Below are 24,731 nucleotides of genomic sequence, written 5' to 3'. Positions count from 1 at the left end.
TCAGTCTCAAAATTAATTGAAAAAGTTGTTTATTGGAGCAATTCACTGAATTCATTTGACGTAAACAATATTGTCTGTAATAGACAATATGATGGGTTCAGAAAAAACAGATCCACCAAATTAACTCTCATTGATTTTGTTAATGGATTGTTTTGATGCGCGGTTGCGGTTGATGCCGGTGAGACAGTGGTGGGTTGCTTCGCCGACTTGTCAAAAAGCCTTCGTTATAATATAACTGTGTCGATCTAAATCAGAAATCAGAAACTTTTTATTGTCGTAATTTGCAAGGTACATGCATATGACAAAGTCAACAATGAGGTTACAAGTTCAACCAAGAGGAAAAAAAACTAGTCATGACTTGTCTTCTACCGCGGCGCCGGACCCCGTGTGTAACGTTTTTAATGTATTGGCCAAGTTTATAAATGTTTTTTTCGTACCATTCGCGTGTTAAGTGTTTTTCGGTGTGTTTTTCAAAAATTGACGACCTTCACGTGAGGAAAATGTTTTAACTTTTTGACCTTCACCTGAAGATGTGCTCCACGAGCACGAAACTGCAGTAGTGACAAACTACACGCAAGGACCATATTGACAGAGGTAAATTAAACCATTATTATAAAAAAAAAAACTAGATAAAACCTTCACTTTAAAAAACATTCATACAAACCGATACCAAATTACAGAAATTAGAGAAGAAAATCAAATTTTCAAAATAAAAAATGTCATGTCGACTCCTCAAAAAACCACAAGAGGAGTTCTGCAAGGATCCTCGTATCATCAATTAAATTGATTGATATGCTACATAGATTAACTAGGTGTACAATGTGGACATGTGGTACACAATGCAGTTGTCTGTTTTCAATACTAAGCGGACTAGCGGAGCTCGGAGCAAACTTATAATCAAAAGAATTTTGGGAAATGTAATGTAACAACTTATTTGATTGTCCCCAAAGTAATAACAAATTTTGTTATACATTATTCAGAAATGTGATAAACCCAGAATGGCAGCATAATAGATACACTAATGAAATAAGATGATTTGTTTTCATATAGTATATTTTGTACTGACTGGTAAACTTTCCATAGCAGTATTAATTATTGTTCATATTTCTAACAACATTAGGCAAGCTGCAAGCAAGCCAAGAAGCCAGCCAGCGCCAGCTAGCAACTCGGAGCCATTAAGAAAACCTTGTGAAAACTCCTTTTGGCACGGATTACTTTTATTTTTACAGTGTTTAAAAGTGTTCTTTCCGTGGATTGTGTCTACAAAAGTGTGCTTGGGATGATATTGTTACAGTGTTATTCCAAGATACTGTGCATAAACTTTAATTCGATGTATTTTTCTTGTTTGGCCTTGAACATTCCGTGTTTGGTGTAAGAAGTGTATCTACGACATAACTGAACATTTTTATCTGCCATCTTGTGAATTCTGTTGATTTTTATGGTATTAAGAGAAATTTCAATACCTAGGACTAATACGATCAGTACAAACAAATGTTTAAATGGACGCATCGTCCATTATCACTCAAGTCTCACGCGATGACGACCAACTAGGAAACTATTCTCCTGATAAAGGTAAGATTGTGTTTTCATAACACCATTAAACCCTACTCTCATCTTGGAACATGCCTAGCATGTTGGTAAGAAATTTTTGATAAAATATTAGTCATCTCAAGGATATTATAAATATCTGGGTCCCATATTAGCCTATTTTGATTGGGGATTGGGTTCTGCCCTTAGCCTAGGCCTAGCCAATAAAGTTATAATTTAAGCTTAGGCCTAGGTTTTTAAAGTCTAGACTAGTGTAGGCCTATAGGCATAGTTTTGGTTACCCATAAATAGGCTAGTTCAGGCTACCTGGCCCTTTAAGTATGGTTTAGGCCTAACCTACAATATACAAAAGAGCCCAAGGCTAATTTAGGCCTACATAGGCTAGGCCTAGTCAAGGTTGTTGTATTTTTATTATTTTATTTTATTATTATTACTATTATTTCAACGTAACAAACAGGTTACACTTAGGCCTAGGCTGGGATAAAATTTTGCCAAAGTGCTACAAACTCAGACAATTGTAACAAAAATATTTGCAAATATTTAGGCTACTGTATTTACTTTGGGATATGATGTAATGAAATGAAATGAAATGAAATGCTTTATTTTCCATTAGGCATGAAATGCAATAGGCATCGTCAGAACAAATAACAATTGATGTAATCTTATATGTCTACTTACAGTATTTTTAACGCTGAATCCAAAAATGCAATCAGTTTTTGTCAGAGAGATTCCTAAGTTGCCGTAGTGGCCGTAAAACGAAGGTTAGGATTACGAATCTAAGGATAATTGAGCGGTATTGAAGGTAGGCCTAATGGTAATATTGCGTGGTCTGAACTGGACGGGTCCACGGTACTGAGTGAGGAGTGAGGAGGACTGAGTGAGAAAGGCAAACAACTGTTTATACTTGATCTAATGCGGAATGAAATAAAATCAATTCGTTTTGAAACCTAATAGGCTACCTAATCAGTTCTTATTTAGGCATGTGAGGAAGGTAGGTCGGGTTTTATGCGGATTCGTGACTGTAAGTATTAAGTGTTTTGAAGTGAGGTTAGATTAGGAAGGTAAAGGTTAGGTTATAATGAACCGACTCATTAATTTATGCAACTTCCAGACTGTTTTTGCACAATTAAATAGTGGGTGAAACACACACATACAATGAATAACTTAGCGTCAAACAAAATATAAAGATGAATTATGCTCTACTTATCGCTATAACAATCATTAGGCCTATCTTTTCAAAACAAATGTTAAGCTTAAGAAGAATAAACAAAAACAAAATTAGGCTAAATCAAATCATCTTTCTAAACTATCATTTATGATTTCTCTTGGATTCCAAAATTCATCCAAAGAATACAAAGACAAGAAAGGAGATAATTGTTCAATCTTTTTTTAAAAACATCAAAACTTTTTTCCTCTATTATAACTTTAGGTCAATTAAATAAGAATTTTATGCCAATGAAACTACATTTCTTCTCAAAAAACTTTAATTTATGTCGTTCAACCTGCCTAGTATGCCTTAATTTATAGTGTCGAATAAGTTATTTTGTAGGCCTACTATTAGTTTGGAGGTTTAATTTTTTTACATGTAATATAGTTTGATAAATATACAAGTCATAGACTGTCATTATAACACCTAATTTAGAAAAGAATGGTTTCATTGATTGGCGTTTATTTTTAATTTTGAAAATAATTCGGAGTGCTTTTTTTGATGATGAAGAATTTTATCCAAATTTTTCTGGGTAGTTCAATGAAATAACGATATCAAAAATACGCAAGCTGTTGTACAGTAAATAATTACCGCATTTTTAAAAAGATTATTTATTTATCTAGGCTATCCCAATGGTTCCATTTAACTTAAATTTAAGTTATTACAGTTTGGTAGCCTACTAAACTAAATTAACAAAAATTAACATGATATTTAACAGAGATTCCAACGATAATGTAGGGCAACTTAATTAATACTAGCTAACAATAAAGATCTGGTTGACATAAGAACTTTAAAAAATATCAACAAATATGCTAGCCTATAGCCTACTTTAGTTGGCCTACCGGTAATACCCAATGTTAACAAATGATGGATAATAACAAGCAACAATACCAACAATTACACAAAAAATAGACTACCATGGTAATGAATAACGATACCAACACATTTTTATAAACTATGCACAGCTATAACTTTTAAAGTAACAACAAACTTAAAGTTTGCCAGTAAGTTTAACATTTAGCAATTTTACTAGGCCTACCTAACTTATTAGCATAAGGGGTCTTAATAAGGGTAGGGACGTATAAGAAGATCACAGTGCTCATGTAATGTCTTCTCTCGGGCTGGTCTTGGAATGCGTAATTATCATGTCGGAACAGATATTTTTCTTGTAAGTAGGCCTACAGTAGGCCTAACTTATTGTCCTAGGCTACTATTATTGTCGTTTTAAGGTTTTAGGGAATTCAATTCCTGGGGTGTGGTAGGCCTATTGTGTTTATTAAAAAAAAGTAGGCCTAGCCTGTATAGTATTAAAGTTGTGGAGGAACTTTAATTAGTGTTACTGTAGGTTAGGTTTGATTATATTCCGATCAATTCTTTGATCCGTTATCTCGTTTCTGCCATTTAACTTACTATATATTTAAAAACTTCAGGACACAATTTAAACACAATTCAAACATCAGGATGTGCGTTTAGGGTCAAGTAACTAATTGGGTGTCGCAAATTTGTACCGAACCTTAAGGTGCCATTTGCGCAGAGACCCCTCGTACAACATTTGGTTAGGTACCGAACAGCCCTAAGATCCTAACTTTCAAATGAGGACTTTAAAAATAAAATGCTGAACTCATTTTTGACCTTGGATATTATTTACTGTAGCCTATGCCTTTATTTTTTGGTGATGCATCTACCCTTATAATAAAAGACTTAAGTAGGTAGCCTAATATATTAACTTAAGGTGTTAAAGTACAGTAGACTCTCTCTTATGCAGAGATCTTTTAAACAGACATCGTCATCGGTTTAACCACACTACACACGGCAGAAGTAACATCCCGTTAACCGGAAAATCATTATATTAGTTTAACAGGACTGGAACAGCAGGAAGTGTGTGGTAGGGTACTGAAACGACTTTTCTTGTGGGAAAGATTTGGAACCAGGTGATGGCAAGTCTACAATGCTTTCCCAAACTTAAAAGTAAAATATTTGGAATAGATTTAGGTTGTTTCTTAAGTTAACAAACTCTGAAAAATGTAGTTTGCACAAAAATGTAGCCTAATTGATTTGTTCATCAGCTTAAAGTTACCGTACTAAATTAACTTTATTTCCAGGTCACATACAAAGGGTTGACAACGATGTGTGTGTGCCAGGTATGTTGTTTGTCTAAGTTTTATAATTTATAACTTACAGTGCCCTAGCCCAACTTCACAATAAGTTAGATGTATTTAAATATCAGGTACCGTATATTAAATTGTCAATTATCAAAGTCAAAATGAGAATAGTCAATTTCAGTACAACATTTCAATAACTATTTATTTAGCCTACTCATTTTACAATATTAAAACATGTGATAATTAATCTTCACAAACAAATCATACAGCAGAAATATAAAGATTAATCAATGGTCATATATAAAGCCTATATATGAAATTAGTCAAATAGTGATTTGAAATGTTGTACTGAAATTGACTAGGTATTCTTATTTTGACTTTGATAATTGACAATTTAATAAGGTATTTCCATTGTACCAGTATCCAAAATGATCTCACCACTTGTAGTTTTCTTTTTACTAGTCTAGTCTAAAAAAATAAATAAATTTAAATAGACTGGGACGGGTGGCGTCGTCCTGTCCAGCTACTAGGAGGTCACGAATTGTGGATATTTATAGGTTCACTGTGGATGCGAATATGTCGGCCTTAGTCAGTAACAAGACTACAAGATCGCGCCACTTATCCTACACTCATCTTTATTCATACTTGGCTTAAAATACCTACTTTGTATGGTCGCCATTTAATCGAAAAGTATTAAAGTATTAAATGAGTTAATGACACAACACGTTGGTTTAGTGATTACCTATCAAAATCTGACCTTTTAGTGAACTTCCCAATAGGGAAGTACTGTGTAGCTATTACAATACCGTACCATAGGTGACACGGTAAGACCTAGACCCAGGATTGATTCCTTTTTGCATTCAATGTCCCCAGAGGCCAAAAACACTTTAAAATTTGTATATTTTACAGGCCTATATCTATACTATAATACAAGTAACATTTGTGCACAATGATTTCAAAAACGGCTCCTATGATTTCCTCTAAAAAGTAATACCGGTACCTACTGTATCTTAGTTTCAGGCTTAAAAACAATAGGCCTATCCATGCTAGCCACTGTTCTGGGAAATTTTTTTACGTTATAAACTTTAAATGAAATTTCAATACATATTTAACATTGGTCTTATGGGAAGATAGGTAGCCATGGCAGTTTTACGAACATTTAAAATTAATTGAAACATCTTGTAACAAACCATCTACAGTACAGTGGCATATTACTAAATCTATACAGTAGGTACAAAAGAAAACGAAATTCCCCTAAATACCATTTAGCATTGGTTATTTAATACACTTAGGGGTTTTTTATTGAAAGCAATGGAATAATTACGACTATCGTAGAATACCTACCTCTAAAGATAATACACTAACGCTTAACAAAGAGTTGAGGAAAACCCAAGGACGTTCTGTAGTTTTAGATGCGCCACCAGAATGGGCGGTTGTTTGACGATCCCACGGATTATAAAATAGAAACTTTGTGGACCTAAACAAACAATTTATCCGAAAATAAACAGGTTTGTATTATTATTTTAATGCAACTGTCAAAAAATGTCCAAAACACATGTAGAGATTATTAATATTAGATTCCATCCAGTGAAGTTATTCTTTTTATGTTTTTGATCGAAACTGTTTCTGTTCTAATAACCGTGGACGGTCCCATTGTTGTTACGTTCCACGAACCAATGAGTAACATGTCGCTACCAGAGAGTGCAAAATATTCGCAACTCGTAACAATATACTATACTGGTCATTAGCTGATATGTTAAACATTCTCTCGAGTTTATTATTGAACTCCATTGTAGATCATTTCAATGTTGACTGTTCTTCTGAATGGAAATGATTGTTAATTAAATAAAGAATGACGAGGGAACGTCTATTCTCTGTATACACTAACTTGGCGTCTGAACCCTAGTCTACCTGCGGACGGACCGGGGCCGAAACCTTTCTCGCCCACTGTTGAGCAGCTGTTCCCATAATTAGTCACATAGTAGCACCTCCACTGCAATTATGAACTTTTTTGTGCGGGACGGAATTTTAATTTTTTTTCTGCACAAGCAAAAAGTTCATGAAATTTTAAGAAAAATGATACTAAACTTGACCATATTCGACCATATCGTTAAGTTAAGCTTACGTTTAAATTTTTTTTTATCTGGTTGATGGTTGATATAATTGTATTTAAATTTAATTTACCAAGATACCTAACAATTTTATTCATATTACAAATATGTCGAGTGGGGGGGGGGGGTAAAATATTCATATTACGCATACCGTTGATATTGCTATTTATATCTTTAAACCAACCCCCATGTTTTCCGGGAAATGAGTGATTCACGTCCTAAGACCTCTGACGATTCTGACGTTGGGGTATCGTCATTAGATTATTCGTGTATTGAAATGCTATTGATGAAATATGTCTAATCTGCCGAAAAACTACGGTAGGCCCGTCGTAGGCCTACGCTTTATACAGAAATTTAATTAGCTTAACAACATTAACTCAACACATACACACAAATCTGTAATTTTTTATCGACAATTGCCATATCATTAGAAACATGATGATTGTATGATTATTTTAAGCTTATTTGGCCCGTACAAAATGACGCAATTTTGACTTTTCATGCCAAATACTACTTTCGCTTGCATTTACGATTAGTTTTTTTTTTTTTTTACCTTTTAACACATAACATTACCTATACTTAATTAAACGTACGGTTTAAAAGTGTTTCACGTTTACAATATAAGTCCTATAGTCTTAAATGTGATTGGTTAGATCTACTCAAAGAAACATATGAATTAGGTTGTGACAAACTACATCACCTCAACACGTTTTACATGTTTTTACTTCTTAAACTTTATTCCCCTAACAATATTAGGAAATTTAAATATATAAATCTCCATTCCTTTTTTGTGTTTGCAGATTTGCGGTGCACGTCTGATTTAATTAAAAATAATTCATACATAACGATATTACAGTTTTATTTCTATCCCTAATAAAGTTTCTATTCCTCAGTAGCTACTGTACTTATGCCTGTAGGTTCTACAAACGTAATAAGAATATGGTCAAGTTTGGTATCATTTTACTTATTTATTCATGGACTTTTTGCTCGAACAGATAAAAATGTAAAATTCCGCCCCGCACAAAAAAGTTAATAAGTGCATTGGGGGTGTGACTAGGTTACTAATTATGGAAACAGCTGCTCAAGAAGTGAGCGAGCAAGGGACGGTCCCGGCCCGGTCGCAGGTAGTCAAGGGTCCAGACGCCAAGTTAGTGTATACAGAGAATAGGCCTACTGAAGAGAAATTGGCTTTAAAACTTAATTAAACGTGGCAAAATTGAAAATGGAGATGTTTTACACGGAAAACAAAAAAGGTTTAATGTTTTTATAGGTTAACCCGAGTTCTAAATTAATAGATTATATATTTTAACATGTTTGTTTGATTTAGACATATTTTAACACGTTCACTACTGAAAACTTTTATACAGGGGCTCCTAAACTGCTGCGAGGCCCGGGCGGAGCCCTGGCACGCTTACTGAAAAGCGATCAGTTTTGGCATTGAAATATCTGAGTAAGACGAATCACAAAAGAGCAGTGGTGATTGTTCTGCGTTACCCCGAAAGTGGACATACTTCACTGAAACGCTCAAAGGTAGCAGCACTGCCTGGATCAATAACCAGAGTCTTTGTAATATGGCTCGAATAGAGAAAATCCCCGAAAACGGGACAAAAGCATTGCCAGACGGGATTTTACGGGAATATTTAGTACCAACCAAAACAAACATGTTAAAATAGGCTATATCTTTAAAGCTTGCATTCTACGCTACAGGCTGGCAACAATTACAACGTTCCCCGGCAATGGCTGAGCTCACATTAAAGCAAAGTTATTGGCATTGGTGAAGGACGTGATTTCCCGCCCCGCACCAGTGGCGCCGGTATCGTGGGGCGAGAATTCCCGCCAGAATTCCCGCCCCTCGCACTGAACGTGTTAAATGTAGGCCTACTGTAATTCAGTATAAAAACTAACCTCTTCCAATACTTGTATAAAATATATGCTCTTGACTCAGAGCATTTAAAGTACCTAAATGATAGGTACCACATATTTTGTCTCGCAAACCCTTAAAGTATTCAGAATGTTTACTTGCACTTTTTACTAACTATTTTGCCGTTTTTATGTAAAGACTTTAACTTATTTCTAAGAGTAGATTCATCAGTGGAATTCATTAGTTTTGAGCCTAGATTAAAAATTGGAATTTTTTACTGTGTTGGTAATGAGAGTTTATTTAGGCCTACTGTAATCAATCTTAACTTAGGCCCACAATAGAAACTCCATATTTACAATACAGTAAATTAATTTTATCAAATAGGCCCCTAACAGTACAAAAATTGATAGTAAAAAAATAAAGGGATTCACAATAAGAGTTTAGGCTACAATTTTTATGGTGGAATGGCCTCTGGATTGTCTGAAGATATTTCCTAGACAGTTATCATAATTACATTGCTTTACTTTTTACTTACTACAAGTTTACTGTATCAAAATAAGAAGGTTACAATACCTGCAGACTGCCTTTAGTGGTCCTTAAATATCCAACAGGATATTTAATCCAACAGGATATTATCCTGTTGGATATTTAAGGACCACTAAAGGCAGTCTGCAGGTATTGTAACCTTCTTATTTTGATTTGCATGAAGTGGCCTAGAAAAACAACTAGAACATGAAAGTTTACTGTATATTTAACCAAGCCAAATAATTTGAATGTCCGAAAAGGTCCCAAATAGTTGGGAATCACAAGACTGGTATTTTTTTTTTGTGATATTTATGTCAGAATATAAGCTCTGCATGGCACCTCAATTACCCTTGGCTTGTCTCCAGGACAAGTGGGCAAGAAGTCTCGGCGTGGAGTGCTGCGGTCCTTACTGTGCTGCTGGGGCGGTTCTGCCAGCTCGAAGGCGTCCAAGACCTCCGGCGGCAGTGAGGGTCGCTGCTCTCCCCCTCTCTCCCCCGGCTCACCCCGCTACCTTCTGCCTCCCGTCCGCCATCAGGACATGCACAAGAAGTGCATGGTCATTGACTTGGACGAGACTCTAGTGCATAGTTCATTCAAGGTAAACCAGTTAAGAGTTATTGAGCACAGTATTGTGTTATATATTTTTATCATGTACCCTATATAGTTTCCCGTGTGTTGTATCTTCATCTTCGTCTTCATTTCATAAAATGTAGGCCTAGATGAAATTCTGTCAACATACGTTTTCTTATCTAGATTGCTAAAACTAGTGATTTTACTGTAGTCCAAAACAGAAAATGTATGAAAATGAATGACCTTCAAATTGATTATCCTTTAAACTCTTAACATTGGGCCCAGCTGATAAAAATATAAAATGCAAATTAAAGTAACAGAAAACAAACAGAACAATCAATGGAGGTAATGATTTTGATTTAAAGCGATTTCCAAATTATCTTTGGTATCTCAGTATAGATTAATATTGAATTCAATCAAATTTATCATTGCTTGTTTAAATGTTCCTTACTAGGCGTCTCACTCCTTTTTATCTCAAGCTATGTGATAACTTAATCTTACAACAACAACACCTTTCTTTTAAATTCCCCCAACATTAGATTTCTAACTAAACCAAAACCTACTTAAATGATACCTGAGACGATACTTAATTGATACTCTCGCTTCGAATCAAATCAAACCAGCGACCTTCAGATTTTAAGGAGAGTACTTAACTAGCTATTTACTTTTATAACCCTGTTATGACCCTTTTAGTATTGCAGATATATTATGTTTGAAAGCATCAAACTATAACTTAGTCTGGTATTTTAATTAACTCAGATTTAAAGTGTATGGATATTCCATTTTAAGACCTCCTCGATTGCGTTGATATAAAAAGTCCATTATTTTAATGACTGGATTGTTTCGAATGGCCTTCTCTAGTAGGATAAATATACATGTATTGTACTACTAAATGATTGTGTTTCTTATCAAAATGGTTATTATTTTACCACAGCCTAGTTTCTTCTTAATACTTTTATCTAATCATTGAAGGTTTATCTTGAATAGGACACTAAAGTATAGATGACTTAGTGTTGTTTCACCAGTCCAAACAAAACCGTTCTACTCTGCAGTTTGATATGTAGTTAAGAACGTAAAATGTTATCTTTTTGTGATATCAAAACTTTGCAATCAATATATTTTGGTCCATACTCCAAACCCATATTTGGGTGACCGCACTTAAGGTTTATGGGATAGAAATAACTTTTCCCCATTTCTGATCCCAAAAACGGTTTGCTATTTCTTGCTAAAATATTTTGTAGAGTTTAAAAAGCAAAATATAAAAATTAAGGAGAAAATTCCAAATAGGTCTATACCGTGACTGTAAATTTTAATTTTTCATGTTAGCTTATTCTTTGGAAAATAACTATCAACATTAAAGAAAATGCTTATACCTTCCCTGTAGCAGCAAACTTAAGTACTCATTAAATAAATGTTATTTAAATAGGGAATACATTAATAAGTTATGACATCACATTTTAAACTAGATATCTTAGTGAAAATTCAATCAGGCAAATGGAAATTCGCTTAGTCAGCTGTTTGCTGCGGTGGGGGTATTATCTTTTTTGTACAATGCCTGTTTATTTTTTTTTGTTATGTAACTTAATCAAGCCATTGATGCCATTCTTATTTCTTGTCCAGGGACTATGCATACAAATTTATATATCTTGAATTTTAATTAAACGATTGTAGTCACAAGGATTATACCTAGTTTATTTTCACATCATAGGGGTTGCTAAATTATCCCTCTAGTCTTAAAAAAATCTTTATTAAATAGGGGGTTTAGATTATTTAACATTATCTTTTAACATTTTTTGATTCTCAAGTTTCTGTAAATTTATGTTGTGCATTTGGATTCATCAGTTTTTGCCTTTCCAGCCAATCAACAACGCAGACTTTGTTGTGCCTGTGGAAATAGATGGGACCGTCCACCAAGTGTATGTGCTCAAGCGCCCATACGTAGACGAGTTCCTTCAGAGGATGGGAGAGCTCTATGAATGCGTCTTATTTACGGCTAGTTTAGCTAAGGTAGGCTACTGACTTAGTTTTATTTAATGAATAGGCCTACCCTTGTAGGAAATGATTTCATTCATGGGCAAGTTTGGCGATGGTCTGGCAATCGCTAAATCTCATACAACACTCGTCCAGAGATGAAGCTACAGATCATAGTTTAAATCTTGGCAAATTACGGGCAAGAGTTAAATATAGGCCTAATTTTCTTTTTCTGTCAGATGAATCTGAACATGATGTGCAAAATATTGTTCTCACTAATTGGAATAAAATACGTCTACTAACAATACTTGAGAGTATATCAAAATAACTGCCAGTCTTATGCACACATTACCTAGAGACTAGCCCAACGTATTCTTGCCAATGTTCATACAGTTTCTTGCCACTGTCGATACAGTTTGATACATAGTACAGGTTGACTTGCCGAATAAGGTCATATTCGAAGTATATTCTTAAATAAGCTAATATGTTTTGTTCATGGCTTCAACTTAGTGAGTCTGTGGCTCTGTCATCAGCTTGACAAACTGTGGAACCAAGACAATGTCGTGGGATCGAGTCCTGATGCTGCCATTTGTAATTCATCAGTACAACTCGTACTGTATTGTGTTAGCTCACACCTTGCACGGCTTGATATGTTCCATGCACAAAACTAACTTTGAAACCCAGCTAATTTATGGCTGCTGACTTCTTAATCATGATATTCTTATCTTGTTGTGTCCTTGGCCAGTCCATCAGTTTGTCTAGGTGTCATAGGTGATGCTAAACCAATCTTATGGTTAAAGTTGCCATCTCTACTTCTACACACATACACAACCACCTATTATCAGATTTAAATTAGCATGTATGCTGTGGTAAATTATGTAAAGTGAAGATAGATGGAGAAACCACAACTAAATTTAATGTGAATACGGGGGTGAGACAGGGGGATGGACTCTCCCCCCTCCTATTCAACATTGCTCTAGAGGAAGCCCTACAAACAATAAAAGATGCACACATAGGACTAAAACTAGGAACGAATATTAATATATTAGCTTTTGCAGATGACGTAGTACTGATGGCTGAAAGAAAAGAAGATCTTAGGGTTTTAACGGAGATACTAATAAATGAAACTGAGTATGTAGGGCTAAAAATAAATGATGCAAAAACCAAATTCATGATAGTAACAAGAGGAGAAGCTGGAAATAATGAAGAGTTTCTTCAAGTCAACAACCATGAATTCCAGAGTAAATAATTTCACCTATCTAGGCGTTCTACTATCTGACAAAAATACGGAAGACATGGAAATTCAGAATAGGATAAATTTAGCAAATAAGAGTTGGTACGCATGCAGTAAACTAATGAAATCAAAACTTTTAACGAGAAAGACAAAAATTAGAATCTACAAAACTATAGTAAGACCTGTACTTTTATATGGAGGGGAAAATTGGATCCTGAGCAAGAACTCAGAAAAGAAAATAATAACTTTTGAGAACAAAGTTTTGAGAACTATATATGGGCCAGTATGTGAAGATGGAGTATGGAGAATCCGCCACAACCGGGAGCTAAGAGAATTATTTCAAGACCCTGATATCATTGGAGAAGTTAAGAGTAGAAGATTAAGGTGGGTTGGCCATATCCTAAGGAGAAAGGAGGAGAGTCTACTGAAGATAGCACTCAGAGGAAATCCGAGGGGAAGAAGACCAATAGGTAGACCGAAAGCCAGGTGGTGGGGTCAAGTACGAAAAGATTTGGAAAGGATGAGGCTTGTAGAGGAAGATGCATGGGACCGAGACTATTGGCGACAGCGTGTTGGCGAGGCCAAGTACCAGCTAGGGTACAAGTGGCCATGGCAGTAAGCAGTAAGTAAGTATGCTGTGGTCAGCAATATTAATTTTACTAAACCAGTTTTCAACGTCTTCCTTGACTCAACGATGATATAATGTGTTACGTTTCAGTATGCCGACCCTGTTGCTGACTTGCTGGACAGATGGGGCGTGTTCCGAGCTCGACTGTTCAGAGAATCCTGTGTCTTCCATCGTGGTAACTACGTCAAAGATCTCAACAAGCTAGGTCGAGATCTTCAGAAAGTCCTCATCGTAGATAATTCACCAGCTTCCTACATCTTTCACCCGGACAATGCTGTGAGTATTACAAGTCACTTATTCCTAAAGGCTTAGTTGCTCGGTTGCACAGGTGAGTTTACAAGCTAGCAGCTGGCAAGTTAAAAAGCAGGCCTATCGGCGAGTATGACATAGAACTCCTCCTACATAATCAAGACTAATCCTACTTGTCACAGTGTACAGTAGGTGAATTTGGATAGTTTACATTATAAATGTTCAAAAGCTGGTGAGCGGCTTGTCAAATTCTCCTGGGTATTTTTTAATAGCAGTTATCGAGAAATTGTGGTAAACACACTGGAATAAACTTAAATGAGTCGGGGTGTGCAATGCATTGAAAATGCATTGAAATTTTGATTCGATGCATCGTATCGCAATTCGATTCAGTGATGATAAAAAAACTATTCGATTTATGGGGGAGCCAGTATCCGTAGACAAAAAACGCCTGCAGAAAGTCAATGCAATACCTGCAACATAGGAGCCCGTTGTTGCGTTTCCTTTGCAAAATGTTGCTTTAATTGTTTTATTAATGATTTATTTATTTATTTCCCACGGTTGAACCAATTTTACAATTAAGTGAACATCAAGATAGTAGCCTAAGATATTAATACTAAATAGAATATTGTCTTGCTTTGTTGATTGTTTTGACATTGAAAATGATGAGAAGTTTTGTTATGTGTAGGCCTAAGCAATGTGAGACATGTTTTACTACTGTAAACATAGCCATAACAATTCGCTCCATAATCATCTACCGGTACCTATATAAATAAAATTACAGTTTTGTCTGTACATTGCGTAGAATCATACGGTTTTTGGTTATTTTTACGTTTCATAGCCTAAGAGAGCCCAAACGAGTCATATCAATTTCTGTCTGTCTGTCTCTCTGTAATTCTCGTCTATAACGCCAAAATGACAATTTATGCCACCTAATTTGAGAAAACTAGAGTACCTATCAGGGTTCAAATCATCTTTCTGTACTCTCTGGATTGGTGGAGTGTCTTTGGCTATTAAAAATAGGGCCTTGCTGTTTTGGAATTAAAATATCGAACCATCAAAACCCTAATTTTGTGCGATTTTCATCAAGTTTTCTCCTAATGTTTTCTACATACGTCATTTATGAAATAACAAACAGCTGTTTGGATTAAGATTCTCACTTCTAGTTGTCACTGATATGTTTACATTGAATTGCAACATTTCCAATCACATTTTGTAAGCATATCGAAAACCATTCATTGAATCAAGTTAGATACCTCAAGTGACCTTTTGACTTATATAACGTATTTAACTGATCGCAAGTACAAAAATGTGTAACTGTAAATTGAAGTCATCATCCAGGTCAGGAACCTGGAGATTATACGTCTAAGAAATCCTACTTGTGTTTTGAAAACCGGGGAAGATACCGTAAATCAGTGATGTATAAGACTGAAAAATTGTAACTTGATACTTAACTAGTAAGACTGATAAACTAATATAGACTAATAAAATAAACTAATAAGACTGATTTGGACTGATAAACTTTGTATTTTTGTAGGTCTGAAGCTATGTACCTTGTAGTTTTTAGGTCTGATTCTATCCTCTTATTTGATCAATGTAAACCAATTGAAAGTTTCAGTATAAATCTTGCAAAAATGTGTTTACTTGTTTACACCAAAACATATCTTTATTTGTAAAATCAGTATTATAAAATAGGTAACATGCTCAACAATATGATTCTGAAAGTAAATAGTATGAAATAGGCAAGTAAAGCAGGGACATTTCCAGCAATACAGGCTCTTCTAATACCTATATGATTGAACAAAAAATTATTTTTCACCTGAAATTCATATTATGTCATATGCATGAATAGGCCTAATACCACATCAACAAAAATGTGCATTACATAAATGTGGTAAATTTCAATAATTGTTATTGCCACTCCATTGACAAGTATGAATTAAAAAATGCCGAATTGCTTCGAATGGAGTTACATTGATTCGAATCGAAAATCTTTTGAATTGAATTGTTGCTTCCAATTGAACATTTTTTGCTGCTTCACACACCCATACTTATGAGCTAAATTAAAAAAGCCAGCTTGTTGCTCTTAAACTAGCTACCTGTACTTTACCCTTTATTTGGGATTTTGTTCCTCAATGTCGTAGATTTGTAGAGCACACAATATATTAAGACATATTTTAACTAAAGCGGTTTATTGTGTTTCAGGTGCCTGTAGCTTCATGGTTCGATGACATGACGGATACAGAGATGTTGGATCTAATCCCGTTTTTTGAGAAGTTGAGCAAGGTGGACAATGTATACGCGGTATTGTGCAACTCTAACCACCCATACAACTGTGTCAACGTAGGCCAGTCACCGGGTGCAGGCTCATAGCCCCCGCTGTCTCATCAGCCACTGTTGCCTTCCGAGTGCCATCACCACTGTACAGAGAGGTTTTATTGTATTAACATATATTTAGTTTATATCACGACCTGGCCAGGTGCTCTAACCCAGGGTATGCAGCTTATCTTTATATCCTATTATATTTTACGCAAGATCGTAGCCCTTTATGTCCCAGTATTGTCGTTCTTCGTTTCTACTGGCAAAGATAATTTATTGTTATTTGCCCGTTAATATCTCTACTCAGTGTGCTTACTTGAAAATTTTCTCACCGTGGAATTTGTTTTTAACTGTGTAATGGTTGACAGAGGTGTATGGATGTCACTGAATAATTTTACAACTAGTTTGTTGTATTTGATTTAAAAGGAAAATCAATGGAGAATAATATTTAACATGAGATGTGTATTTGTCAACTATTTATTTGAGGTGTCTTTATCACATTTTACAAGACAATTTTACGTTTGAATACAAACACGTTAAACATACAAACAAATAAAGAGGATTGTTGCATACATCTAAAGTATTTTCTCAAAGACAAAGAAAATCATCTAGCGTTGTATTGACCTTCATACGTGGGCTAGTCATCTATTTTAATTTTTGCCTGGACTGTCAGTTGAAACTACCTCAGCTGCTCATTATGCTAGCCATTTTTATTGAAATTTGGATCCAGTTTCCTCATTTGATATTTGGAAAAGAGCTATTTAGTCAGTATTTCAAAGAAACCACTATAGTAGGACTAACGTTTAGACATCTAAAATTATTTTTGTCACACTACACAGTAAGCAGCGCAAGTTTGGTGTCTGGTGTAGTAATTTTACCAATCACTCTGACAAGACATTAAAAAAAGGCATAGATATGAGTTTCTTGTGTTCTTAACAAAGCTAACACAATACAAATTACCCATGTCTGAACTGCCACAATGCACTTTTCTAAATAAATATTCACTTAATATTAGAATGAATACATTTACCGGTTCAAGTTATTTTCCCTATCATTTTTAAGTTTTTTAAAGGCACCTCAATATAATATTTATTAAAGTGTTTCTTTTTCAAAATTTGACATTTGGTTCGTTAACAGTTTCAAATTTTAAAATTATGATTAAATTTTAATCATCATTAATTTCATTGATCAAACTTGCAGACATATTTAGTAGTTTAAATATTCTACTTTACTATTGCTGTATGCTCGTTCATTGTTTAAGTCAAAACAGGCTTTGCTCTGTATTGGAAAAGAATGAGAGATTTTGTAACATTTCTCCCTAATATTTGTGATGGTTAACATATCTGTTATTTTTAAGAAATGTAGGTTAAATGTCTGGGGTGAAACCCTTTTTCTTTAAGAAGGTACTAAAAGTTAGTAATTAATGTGAATTATTGTTACTACCTTACACATCACTAGACTGTGTTTTTGAATCTGTAAACATTATGTGTTAAAATGTTTTTCATAGCTAAATTATTATTTTGAATACAAACTATTGTATGACAAAGTCAGATTCATTAACATTAAACTATTTGATATCTCAAAATCAAAATCTGCGACCAGCCTGATTTTGTAGCACAGTCAGAAGAGAGGGATCAGAAGTTTTTCTGTTAACAAATACTGCCTTATACAACTATAGAAAATATTAGGCTGCTCACAATTTGGTTTGGTTTATCTTCTTAAACTAAAACTTCTCAGTTGTTATACATTAAAAATCTCTATTTAAGGTATAATAGAATTTAACTTGGAAATGTTGGACGTCACATAACAAGTTTTAAGGTAAAAACAGTAAGACAGGCTGCTTTTATGCATGTGCTTTGGCCGGATGACAAAAACTACTATGAAATATTGTTGTTTCCTAACAAATTGTGTTACTTGCAGTAACAACAGTTACAGTATAAGCTTTGTCAACTTTCGTCACCCTATTACCAGTTTGTCATTTTTTAACCTGCTCACAAATAAAACGTGATAGATTATTACATGTAATTATCTACACAAAGGGTACAATATTATTAACCCGCCCTCCATGAGTGTCCTTGATTGTAAAAGAGCAAAAAGCAATGTAATTTTGTACTAATATTAATACAAAAAGGTATAAAAACCATGTATAATAAAATGTACCTATAAATTAAATCTATTAAAAAAAATACTTGATATATATATAGCAAACAAAAGCAACAACACCATAAGTGACATACATTCCAGGAACCTAGAAGCATGTATGTAGCGCAAGCGGTGACACATGGGAGTAGATTCTGTGCCATGGGAGTAGATTCCGTGCTATGCGACTTCAGCCTTCAGCTGATTAATAGAGATAGTACGAGGGAGAGACCAATCAATGTTTAATCGGTTCCTAGAAAGAAGTGCGTTAGGTATGGTTACTCTTAAAACTGCCAGCCGATAATAACACATATTTTTCTATAAAAATTAAACCAGCCCGGAGGAATACGTGACATTTATGAAGGGTTAAAAGCTAATTATTTATTGTGATGTGATAAAATCTTGGACAACTTGGTACACCATTCTAACCTACATCCTAGGACGTTAGATTCTAGCCCAGAACTGTTTTAATTATTACTTCAGGCTATTCCTATCACATAGATCAAATCAATTGGTGATTTGCGGTATTTGAACTGGGGACCTCAGGCTCCGAAGCCCTGAGCTCTATCACTAGAGCAGCTCGCTCCCTTACTAAAAACATACCAAAAGTATATTTCAATTCTAAAAACTTTTTATTTATCTCGCATCAATGTTAATGTGATATAATAGTGGAATCGTAAATAGTTGTTTGGAATAGTAAACAGTTTGAAATCCATTATATACTCTTTAAAATTTGTTATTACTTGTTCACTTGTGCAAAACTTGCCAACTTATTCAACAACTAGACTTGGCCAAAGTAAAGTTATGGGTTTGATAGATTACTAATACTGAGTATTTATTAACTTATTATTTGACGTCCGGCATAAAACGCATGCATTCAGGGGTACTTAGACTCGCACATAGTTCCTTGCATTCTTACACTCGCTATGAAAAGCTTTTTTGGTAGGCCTAACAGTCAATTAAGTAGTTAGACTGAAAGATAAAGAACAAAGTGGTTTTGTGAGTTTAGTTGGTTTTTACTAAAGAAATATAAATATACAAATAATCAAAAGTTATCAGCTTTAAATGTTAAGTACTCATTTTCCATTATTTAGGAGCACCCTTAAATTCACCTAGATTTACCCAGATTTTTCACTTCATTCATAAAATAGTTATATTTTTATTATTTTAAGTAGCCTAATACTTGTTGACTATGTCTTAGGTATTTGTGTAATAATTTTGCTTAGTGTTTATACTATATTTTTACTGTTCTTATAATAATATATTTGAATTGTTATTTTTGTGTTTTGTTAAAATGTAATATTTTTTACCTATTATACAAAAAATGGCTGGATTAAATTTACATTTAAAAGCAATAATCATCGTGTAAATAAATATTTATCATATATATCTAATTTGTGAGCTTGTTAAACTTTTTTTAATAGATTAATTTTTCATATTTTACAATTCAAAATTAACTGAAATTAGAGTGTAAGAGTTTTAATGGTTATAAATATCTTCAGTTTTTCTATAATTTCTGCAATTTAACCGGTACTCTGTTAATTTATCAACCTTAAAAAAGGAAAGCTTTGCAATGAATAAGGAACCATACTGGTTTTGGACTTCTGGAATTAACGATATAAGTTTTGTCAGTAACCGTATCTAACAGAACCAACCATGATTGCTATAAAAGATGTTGAAAACCTGAAGTTTTCCATGTTGCCATATCAATCAGTTTTGTAAAACAAAAACACGACAATGGTTGAATCCTACTGCTCTGTTCCGGTTTTTAGTTGAATTATGATAAGATAAACTGTAGAGGTCAGCAAGATGAATCAGTGCTGCTAGGATTTGGCACGTCTCATTAGGCAATCAGCTGTAAATATGTCCCAGCGTATATGTAATGTGTGTTTGGTCGGTGAGTCGGAGCCTTAGTTTGGATAGGTGTCTCAAGTCAGTGATGTAAACTCATGTGCTAGACCTAGCTTGGTACCACATAAGCCAGAGGATTATGTTTAGGGATGTGTCAAATCCAAATCTCGAATCTCAAATCCACCGAATCATAAGAAAAGATTCGGATTCAAGATTCAATTCACAAGAAAAAAAAAAATTAGAATATAATTATAAGACATAATGTGACTTTGCCTTAACCATAGCAGGTTATTGACGTCGTAATATACAGTACTGTGACATTGACTAACCATAAAAATTATGTCGTGGTGGTGGTTATATGTGTTAAATGATTTCTGTTCCATTCTAGATTTTATCACTATAAGTCCATTTGTAATTATTTTTGGGACACGAGATTTGAAGATTTCAGATTTGAGATTCAATTTTTTTAGGATTCGGATTCCGATTTGAGATTCAAAATTCCTGAATTCGACCATCACTAATTATGTTTTTTAGTTAAACGATGCTCCAGTAAACGAAGCTGCTAGTTTTGTGCAATGAAAGTCTCCAGGCCAGGATTTTGATGTGTAGAATAAAGTTATAGCTGCTTGCTTATGTTAGAAGGACAGGGACGCTTGGTCCCCTGGGGGGTTTTTTCAAGTGTAGATAAAGTCCTCTTCTAGACAATCCTTTCATTCTACAGATCAAAACGAAGCTGTTAGTTTGTTTTTGGTTAAAGTTTTGGTTAAACAAAAATGTTTTATAATATTAGCCCCATCAAGGCTAAAATGGCTTGACATCGAGGAAAACTTAATGTCAATGTCTGAGCCATTAATGGGTAGTTTCAAATTTATGGTAATTGATAGTTGTATCTGTTATTCACTTCTCTTGCTATTCTGGGTCTTGTTATTACAGTTGTGATTTTAGAGAAAAGATTGTGTCAACGATACCTTTTAAAAACTAAAACTTATTGCTACAATTTTACCACTCAAACCTAAACAGATTAAAGTTTAAGATTATGAAACAAAACAGTCTATACCATATATTTGATCACTTTTCTAGCAGCACAAGACATATTTTTACAAGAATGTAGAGAGAAAACAACTTTTACACAGTAAAAAACATATCATACCTTTTTTAAAAGTATAGTGACAAGGTACAACTTACTGTTAACAATTGTGAGAAGCATCAAATACTGCCATGAAGTGTTGGTTAACATCTTGTCATCAGTTTAGTTTAGCAGCTATGATTTGTTAGTAGTTTTACATAGTTTAAACAATTACTTTAAATAGTTCCTAACCTACAAGATTTTTCAGTTGAGTGTTACATTACTAAAAATAAATTCATCACAAATTAATATTCAATAGCCAATTCATATTTAAACGTTTCATACACCATTATGACAATCAGGGAAATGTTGGTTAGCTAGCAAAATGAAGACCAATTCAAGTAATGTGGCCGACAATAAACAGATTTTCTTAATAATTTAAAGTATGAGAACATAGAAACACTTTAATCTTGTTTACCTTGGAAAAAACATCTAAACTGTTTCTCATTGGTCAATATGACTTGCATAGTATGATTTCAACAAAAATTGATGTCAGCCAGGTTATTGTTTTGAATTACTCAGTTCGTCCATCGGGGAGATTGTTCAATATTTTTGATCAGAAACTAATTACTGTGAAAATATTGTAACTAGCCAAATATAATTTTGTTTAGGAATAATTTAGTTTATTATTGATTTTAATTGCATTTATTTATTACTATCCCAGTAAAAATCATTAAGGAAGTGGTGTTTTTCTATATATTCGTCTAGGTGCTACCATTATACTGCTGTCCAAAACTAACAAACTTGACAGCAAAAATGTAAATATATTAAAATATAATATTGGGTGCAGGAGGTTTGGTGCTTCCACTAGCCCAATACAAGGACGATTTTATATTGCTCAATAAGGTATAAAACACGAGGATCGCATTATCACAGACATTGTGATTCCGCCTGCATTTTGTAGATAGTATACATATGAAAATAGATATTTATCAACTGATGTGAAACCGCTTTGTAATAAGAACATTTGTATATTGTTCGGTGGGAATTTTGATATTGTTCAAAAGAAGAATTATTTCGATAATCATTGAGTTGCCTTTTAATCTGTAAATAAAAGCCTTTTCCATTTATGTACTCAATCGTGTTATTTATACCCATTGTTGGTTTCAATTATGAATTAAGAATCCATAGTTAATAATGCAGTGAATAGAAGGGACCATTCTCAGCATCGAACTAAATCTTCAGATGAAGAAAAGTGCTATAACCACTTAGCTACTCATTAAACTACACTTAACAAGGAGAGTGCAAGCAAACAGTTGAGAGTAATTAATATCACATTCAAAGTCCATAATATCATTTAGCAACAATGATATTAAAGGGTAGGTGTATTGATGGTGAGATCCGATAAGCTTCCATTGTTCTGTAACAATAGTGTCATCTGGGAACAGATCGTATCAGTGGAACAATGTACCATCCTAATAACAAGCAGTACATGTTTAATCAAGCCAAATCCATTCATCACTCGGGTAAACAAAATTTGTTACAAATGAAATAATCTATGAGAAAATATCAAACATTTCTTTGTATGTTGCTCGTGGATGTTTTTTTAACTCACAATGAAGCCTCAAGGATTTTGTTGCTGTTTTAAACAGTTCAAATGGTTTTCACAAATTTTATCTTGCTATAAGTAATGCAAGCCTTGACTTCTAGCAGTGTTAAAGCCTAGGATGCCTTTACCCGAAATATTAGAGGAATGTGGTATTGCTACCCCTCCTTGTATAGAAACCCCCTATACACTTGGAGACTTACCAGACTTAAAACTTGGCACGATTGTTAGTTTTGTAAAGCTCGGTTTTCGATTTCCTACAGTACTTGGTAATATTCTGATCCCAAATTATGCTGTAAACTACTAATAAGCGATTAACCTCTAGGGGGCTTGGGGCGAAGCCCCAATTAGGCGAGTAAGTAATGTATAAGAAGCCTAGAAACATTTAACTATGATCTGAGTTCTGTCCCATGGGCATTCATTTGTAAAGTTCCTTAGTAACCCATACGCGGGACTTTGATCCTATAAACTCAAGTTTTAGACCATGCACTAAATTGAGACCGGATGCAAAATAAAAACGTAGGCTGATTTTTTTTTGCTAAACTTTGTTGTAATGGTATTTCAGATAAATATCACTATCAGTAGTAACACATAAAGCAACATTCAATTCTGAAATTTCTGTTGAAATTATGCGAGGGCGTCGACCATGAATTTTATTAACATTGAAACCCATGAAATCTGTATACATTTCATCACACTAAGGTGGAAACGGACCCTGTGGCTGTCCTGAGATTTTGTAAGGCAACTTATACGGCTCTATTTTAATTTTAACTTTCAAGTAACTTACCTTTACCTTGTTCAATTTTACTAACAGTAGATGGTTTTGTTTGCAATATGAGATTGATGTTACTTAAAAATCTGCATTTGACAAAACACTCAACTTCAATGAAAAAAATTTAATAGAAAATAAAAAAATCATTCAAGTGTAGGGAGGCATCCTAAGTATAAAAATAACTACAAAAGCCAGTTTTGACATTTTATTAAATATTAACAATCCACCTTCGTACATAACAGTAGTTGGTATCTCAGACAGAAAAACTCATTTTCTTCTTATCGCAAAAACATATTTAAAAAAAATAATGTTTAAAAAATGTTTTACTTGTTCTGTGGCAGTTGTATCGGTTTGGTGGTACTCCCAAAGGACCAATCTCCCACCACCAAGCCCTGTCAAGGAGGAGGAATTGGGTTCCTATCTGGACTGGGTAGGTGAAAGTCCCAGTCCAGATAGGACAGGGCGGATGAGGAAGAACAAGATGCTCTGGAAAGAGAGGATTTGGAAAGAGAAAGTGGAAGACAATCCCGGAGGTGGAAGAAGACCGAACACCTAGAGGTGAAGCTGCTGTTTGGTTGTGAACATGAGTTCTCCTGTAAGAACATTGTAACAAATACTCTTGAAATAAATGTTGGGAACTGTTACCTTAACCTGCAAATAAACATAAAGTTCTGTCGTCCACGTTCGGCTGTTTCAGACGTAGGCCTGTACCAACTTAAAGACAACCAATATTTTGATCTAAGGGGATTCCCTACCAGCGATGCACGGGCTGGAGTTACTTCACTTGCTGGTAGTCATCACACATCTGCTGGTCAGGGACCGATTGCCACCTTCTGAACGATTTAGAGTTTCTCCAGACATTGTCTTCCACTGCTTCTCTCTATTTTGTGATTGATGTATAACACAATAAAATCATTTCATGTGCAAAATAGGTTTTCTCTGTTTTTTTAGCTTAATACTTATGAATACTTTTAA

The 24,731-nt window shown here is 34.3% G+C and overlaps 1 protein-coding gene across 1 annotated transcript; it reads left to right on the top strand.

The window, feature by feature from the left end:
• Positions 1-1,147: 1,147 nt before the first annotated feature.
• Positions 1,148-22,512, top strand: LOC128999424 (phosphatase Herzog). Its single transcript, XM_054425945.1, has 6 exons — positions 1,148-1,572; positions 4,858-4,896; positions 9,720-9,952; positions 11,782-11,931; positions 13,848-14,033; positions 16,209-22,512. The coding sequence occupies exons 1-6, from the start codon at positions 1,500-1,502 to the stop codon at positions 16,374-16,376; spliced, it is 849 nt and encodes a 282-aa protein (XP_054281920.1). The 5' UTR covers positions 1,148-1,499; the 3' UTR covers positions 16,377-22,512.
• The last annotated feature ends 2,219 nt before the right edge of the window (positions 22,513-24,731 follow it).

The sequence above is a fragment of the Macrosteles quadrilineatus genome, unplaced genomic scaffold, assembly GCF_028750875.1.
Source record: "Macrosteles quadrilineatus isolate MER2022 unplaced genomic scaffold, UCM_ALF_1.0 Scaffold_8__2_contigs__length_117827958, whole genome shotgun sequence".
In the NCBI taxonomy this organism is placed as follows: domain Eukaryota; kingdom Metazoa; phylum Arthropoda; class Insecta; order Hemiptera; family Cicadellidae; genus Macrosteles; species Macrosteles quadrilineatus.
Note: the sequence above shows the minus strand (reverse complement) of the source record. Positions and strands in the feature narration are given on the sequence as shown.